The following is a 6,526-nucleotide window of genomic DNA, read 5'->3' on the forward strand; positions in this document are numbered from 1 at the left end:
AATTGAAAAATAAGCAACCACTCAAACATCAAGATGACAAAATCCAGTCCAATGTTGAACATTTTATTTGCAGTTATATTCCATTTCACATCAAGAACACAGGTCACACAGCTCTTTGTATAAAGTTATAACCCTAATTGCTACAGGACAGGAGTCTAAACTATATAAATACAAGTATGAAACAGATCCTGTCAGTCAGTCAGTTTAGTCACTCTCCCTCAGGGTGTGCTTGTCAAACAGGTACTCTCCCAGGCCATTCTCAGGGGCTCCCAGTCTCTTCAGGTTGGTGATGTGATCTCCCAGCTTCTTGATCATCTTCACTTGTTCATCCAAGTAATGGGTCTCCAGGAAGTCACACAACTGAAAGAGGGAAACTAGTTATGTCCAGCAGCAGATATCAAGGAATGTCAGCTTCCCCTTCAGGAGTTTGGATTTTAGTCATCTTGAACTCTAGGTGTGTCAAGTGGTGCAATTGAGATTAATGGAATTACTGCTTCATTAGATTAAACTTAGTGCACAATAGGTGCTCAGATCCTGGGATCACTGGGACAGATTTACTTGTCATGGTCCACAGGCCAACCTCCCACTGCTCACCAAACCCATACAACGCTTTATGCATCGAGATCTTTTAATTCTGCCCAAGGACAGCCAGGTTCCACAGCCTCCAATTTAACCAAAAGCCCACATTAAAATCATTTAGAACTTACATGAGGGTCAGTGCTCCCAGTGGAGAGTTTGTGCAGATCCAGCAGACTCTGGTTCACATTTTTCTCCATCTGCAGAGCTCTCTGCATCATCTCCAAACCATTGCTCCACTCAGCCTGCTCAGGTTTCTGGATAAAAAGTTCCAAACAGTTTATATCATCAATTGCAAATAATCATTAGAAAGTATTGAAGGAAATTAGGAGTCCAATCAAATTTCTACTTTAACATGAACATATGTTAGAATTTAAATTTGCCATCATGCGATCACAACAACTGGAGCCATATTGATAAATACATCAATGCTATTTGTCTTAAGGGCAAGTGCATGGGGAGAAAGGAACAGAACAATTTGCTGATGGGGTGAAATGACGCAAGGTGGGAGGAGGCTCGTGTGGAGTTATAAACACCAGCAAAGACCAGTTTGGCCGAATGGCCTGTGTGCTGTAAATTGGAACCAATTGCTTTAGCACATATGGGAACATTTAGTCTATGAGGAGCCATACAGAAGGCCACTCATTTGTTGAATCCAACCTTGATGTCCGCCAAGATGATCCGTCCTCCACGCCGATTCTGGAATTTCATCAGTTTCTCAGCATGCTCACGTTCCTCATGTGACTGCTCCTTGAAGAACTCAGCAAAGTGACGCAGGGCAACATCATCCCGGTCAAAGTAGAAGGACTGTGGAGAAATCAGAAGAGTATTTGTGTATTGTATCATAGACCTATCATGAGTACTGTACATAAATTCAACCTCAAAATGTTGCTTTCTTTCAAAGGTTCACTGAACTTGTATGTATATTGTTATGGAAACAATAGTTTTATGCCCTTACCTAATAATAAAGCTTGGCCCAGCATCAAAGCCTTTTTTTGAGTGGTGTGGGAGGATGGGAAAGAAAGTGTTCCTGATTTCCACCACCCTTACAGGAAAGAATACTTCTAAACTTCCTTCCTAAATGTCCAAGCTCTAATTTTAAGATGGCATCCTCCAATTAAAAAAAAGCAAGGTAGAGGAAGTCCATGGAGTGATTTATAATAAAATGTATTCCAAATAAACTTAACCACAAGCTCAAAAGAACCCAGGAAAGTGAGTTATTAAGATTCAAGATACTCAGAATAGGTGGGCTGAATACAGCACAGAATTTAATAAATTCACATTACATAGTCTCCATTGTGAAGTGGTCAAATGTACACTACTCACCATAGAGAGATAAACATAGGAGGAATAGAGCTCCATGTTGATCTGCTTGTTGACAGCATCCTCACAATCCTGGTGGTAGTTCTGACGCACTTGAGAGGCCATCTTGATTCTTTAATACAAATCTAAACTTTGTTGAAACAAAAAGCTGGGATGTAACTCACCTGAAATGCCTGTATTTATGCTTCGGTATAATCCAGGGTGTGGCAGTCTAGATCATGAGTGACAGCCCTCAATACCCAATCAGAAGTTGCAGCCTCTCAGACCACCAATCAAGTAATAGGAGGAGGGGAGATGGATTCCCAGAGCCAGTCAGATCTTCGAAGAATGAGCATCATTGACTGACAACTCAATGAGGATCTAAATTGTCCTATCTTTCCTCAAACACAGTTCAAATATCCAGAATCACAGGTTTAAATGAATCTCCGACTCTTTCAGCAAATCAATTGGGAAAAACTTAAACCATAATTGCCCCCTTTATAAAGGGGAATAAACAATAAGTTCAAATGTGACAAAAGTAACATAAAAACTTATCAAATTATAATTTAGTTCCCTGTATCCACGCTGTACTCCAGTCCCTCTGGTGCCCACTGGTCACGGAAAGCCTCCAACATACCGGCAGACACTACGTGCTCCCACTCCAGGGATACCCGGGCACGGACATAACCGCGGAAGAGAGGCAGGCAGACGGAGAGAACACCCCATCGACCGTGCTCTGCCTGCACCAGGCAATGGCCACTTTGAAAGGTTAATTGAATCCTCTGTTGTTTGTGAGTCAGTGTCTTTTTAATAATTCTGGATGTTTCAGTGCGTGTATGAGGATCGCCATCGTTCATTGGGTTGGTCATGTGCAGGTATCTGTGGGTTTGTTGTAACATCGAAACATAGTGGTTGTGGGCCCAATTTTGGCAATAATTTGCATCAATTTTTTTGGAGTAAGTTGTTCTTTCTGGCGTAAGTTAAAAAATGCCATTTTCCCCCAAAATTTGCTTCAGTGTAAGTCAGTTAGGTACGATTTTTTTTAGTTCACTTTTTTTTTCAAAAGGTGGCGTTCCCAGACACTTACACCAGTTTTGGCCATTTATGCCACTTTGGCCAGCAAAAACTTACTCCAAATCGATTTAGGTCAGCGTATGTGGCCAGCTCTGAAAAACATTCCGGGCAGTTAAGAAATCGGCGCAGGTTAGTACATTTAAAGCACCAAGACTTACAAAGCACTAAACAAAGCACAAAAAGTAATAAGCAATTAATCAATAACAAATAAAAAATAGAAGTCCTACCTTTATGCCAGAATCAAGTTTGCTTTTTAAAGTTCACTCCCCCCCGATCAAAACACTCTTTCTGCCCCCTCCCCCCCATCAAAATACACTTTCTCCCCTACCCCCGCCATTCTTTCTCCCCCCCCAAAAAAAATCTCCTCCTCTCCTCCCCCACAATCAAAACTCTCAAGCACAACCATCAATAAAAAAAAAATAAAACCGAAGTCCTACCTCACCCGGGATCTAAGCGGGCTTGTCGGCCGGTGCTGGAGGCCACTCGGCCGGGGATAGGGTGTGGCGAGAACGGGGCGTCCCTTCGGACAGGGATAGGGGATGTGCTCATCGGGTCCTGCTTATAGCCCGCAATACACGCTGGGAGGGCAGGAGCATGCGCGCAGACTTCACTGCGCATGTGCGCAGCTGTCAGCAGTGCTTTCTGCATTGGCTGTTGCTCCGCCCCCCCCATTGCACAATGCACGCCACGCTGGGACTCCAGGGACTCAGAAGAGCAGCCAGGATGGGGTGACTTTTTACCAGCGCCGTTTCCAGCTTGCAAAGTCGCCGCATTTAAGGTAACATCTGGGGAATTGTGCCAAAATGGGGAGAGCTGTCTCACAGCCTAATCAAGCAGCAGCCTGATATATTCATACTCACAGAATCATACCTTTCAGCCAATGTCCCAGATTCCTCCATCACCATCCCTGGGTATGTCCTGTCCCACCGACAGGACTGATCCACCAGAGGTGGCGGCAAAGTGCTATACAATCGTGAAGGAGTGGCCCTGGGAGTCCTCAACATTGACTCTAGATCGCATGAAGTCTCATGGGTTCAGATCAAGCATGGGAATAGCTGAGAGACATAGCTGCCAGATTGGGCCTGCGACAGGTGGTGAGAGAACCAACAGAAGGGAAAAAGCTATTTGAACTCGTCTTCCTCAATCTACCTGTCGCAGATCCATCTGTCCATTACAGCATTGGTAGCGGTGACCACCAGACAGTCCTTGTGGAGATGAGGTCCGAGCTTCACTGAGGACACCCCCCATCATGCTGCGTGGCACTACCACCATGCTAAATGGGATCAATTCTGAACAGATCTAGCATCTCAAAACTGGGCATCCATGAGGTTTTGTGGGCCATTAGCAGCCGCAGAATTGAATTCCAACACAATCTGTAACCTCATGGTCCGGCACATCGTTCACTCATTACCATCAAGGCAAGGGACCAAACGTGGTTCAAGGAGGAGTGCAGAAGAGAATGCCAGGAACAACACCAGTTGTACCTAAATAGAGGTGCCAACCTGGGGAAGGTGCAACACATGACTGTATGCATGCTAAACAACAGAAGCAGCATGCTATAGACAGAGCTAAACAATCCCACAATCAATGCATCAAATCAAAACTCTGCATCCTGCCACATCCAGTCATGAATGGTGATGGACCATCAAACAACTAACAGGAGGAGGATCCATGAATATCATCGTCCTCAATGATGGAGCAGCCCAGCTCGTCAGTGCAAAACTCAAGGCCGAAGCGTTTTCAACCATCTTCAACCAGAATTGCCTCATAGATGATCCATCTCAGTCTCCTGCTGAGGTCCCCACCATCATCGAGGTCAGTCTTCAGTCAATTCAATTCACGTCACGTGATATCAAGAAATGGTTGAGTGCACTGGATATAGAAAAGACTATGGGCTGCGACAACATTCCGGTTTTCGTGCTGAAGACTTGAGTTCCAGAACTAGCCGTGCCTCTAGCCAAGCTGTTCCAGTACAGCTACAACACTGGCATTTACCCGACTAAGTGGAAAACTGCCCAGGTATGTCCTGTCCACAAAAATCAGGACAAAGGAAATTCGTTCAATTACCGCCCCCATCAGTCTACTTCCAATTATCAGCAAAGTGATGCAAGGTGTCATAGACTGTGATTTACTCACCAATAACCCGATCACTGATGCTCATTTGGGTTCAGCCAGGACTACTCGGCTTCAGATCTCATTACAACATTGGTCCAAACATGGACAAAAGAGCTGAATGCGAGAAGGAGGCCATTCGGCCCATCGAATCTGTGCCTGCTCGTTCAACTATTGAATCTGTTTCCACCACCCTATCAGGCAGTGATTCCAAATCCTAATCACTCATTGAGTTAAAAAAAATTTCTTCATGTTGCCTCTGGTTCTTTTGCAAATCACATTAATTCTGTGCCTCTGATAATTGATCCTTCTGCCATTGGAAAAAGTTTCTGATGATTGACAGAGCTCAGTGATCCCACAATCAACGGATCAGACCAAAGCTCTGCAATCCTGCCACATCCAGTCTTGAATGAGAGTGGATCATTAAACAACTAACAGGAGGAGGAGGCTCTATTAATAGCCCCATCCTCAATGGTGGAGGAGCCCAACACACGAGTGCAAAAGACATTTGCAACCATCTTCAGCCGGAAGTGCCTCATGTATGATCCATCTCAGCTTCCTGCTGAGGTCCCCACCATCACAGAAGCCAAACTTCAGACAATTCAATTCACTTCATGCGATATCAAGAAACGGCTGAGCTCACTGGATACAGCAAGAACTAACCGTGCCTCTAGCCAAGCTGTTCCAAGTACAGCTACAGCACTGACATCTACCCGACAATGTGTAAAACTGCACAGGTATGTCTTGTCCACAAAAGGCAGGACAAATCTAATCCAGCCAATTACTGCCCCATCAGTCTACTCTCACCCATCAGCAAAGTGATGGAAGGTGTAGCCGACAGTGCCATCAAGCAGCACTTACTCACCAATATTCTGAACACTGATGCTCAGTTTGGGTTTGCCCAGGATCACTCATCTGCAGTCCTCATTACAGCCTTGGTTCAAACATGGACAAAAGAGCAGAATTCCAGGTGAGGTGAGAGTGACGGTCCTTGACATCAAGGCAGCATTTGACCGTGTGTGGCATCAAGGAGCCCTGGTAAAATTGAAGTCAATGGGAATCAGGGCGAAAACTCTCCACTGGCTGGAGTCATACCCAGCACCATGGAAGATGGTTGTAGTTGTTGGAGATCAATTATCTCAGCCACAGGACATCACTGCAGGAGTTTCTCAGGGCAGTGTCCGAGGCCCAACCATCAGCAACTGCTTCATCAATGACCATCCCTCCGTCATAAGGTCAGAAGTGGAAAGGTTTGCTGATGATTGCACAGTGTTCAGTTCCATTCGCAACTCCTCAGAATATGAAGCAGTCCATGCCCAAATGCAGCAACACCTTGATGAGATTCAGTGTGGGGCTGATAAATGTCGAGTAACATTTGTGCCACACAAGGTTCAGGCAATGACTATCTCCAACAAGCAAAAGTCTAACCACCTGACCTTAACATTCAAGAGCATTACAATCA

At 45.0% G+C, this 6,526-nt stretch overlaps 1 protein-coding gene across 1 annotated transcript; it reads right to left on the reverse strand.

Moving 5' to 3' along the window:
* Positions 1-204: 204 nt before the first annotated feature.
* On the reverse strand, positions 205-2,004 carry LOC139262638 (ferritin heavy chain, oocyte isoform-like). The gene is made up of 4 exons (XM_070877789.1): positions 1,903-2,004; positions 1,237-1,383; positions 708-833; positions 205-360 (listed from the first exon to the last, which is right to left on the reverse strand). The coding sequence occupies exons 1-4, from the start codon at positions 2,002-2,004 to the stop codon at positions 205-207; spliced, it is 531 nt and encodes a 176-aa protein (XP_070733890.1).
* Positions 2,005-6,526: the final 4,522 nt, after the last annotated feature.

This window comes from Pristiophorus japonicus, chromosome 4 (assembly GCF_044704955.1).
Source record: "Pristiophorus japonicus isolate sPriJap1 chromosome 4, sPriJap1.hap1, whole genome shotgun sequence".
Taxonomy (NCBI): Eukaryota; Metazoa; Chordata; class Chondrichthyes; family Pristiophoridae; genus Pristiophorus; species Pristiophorus japonicus.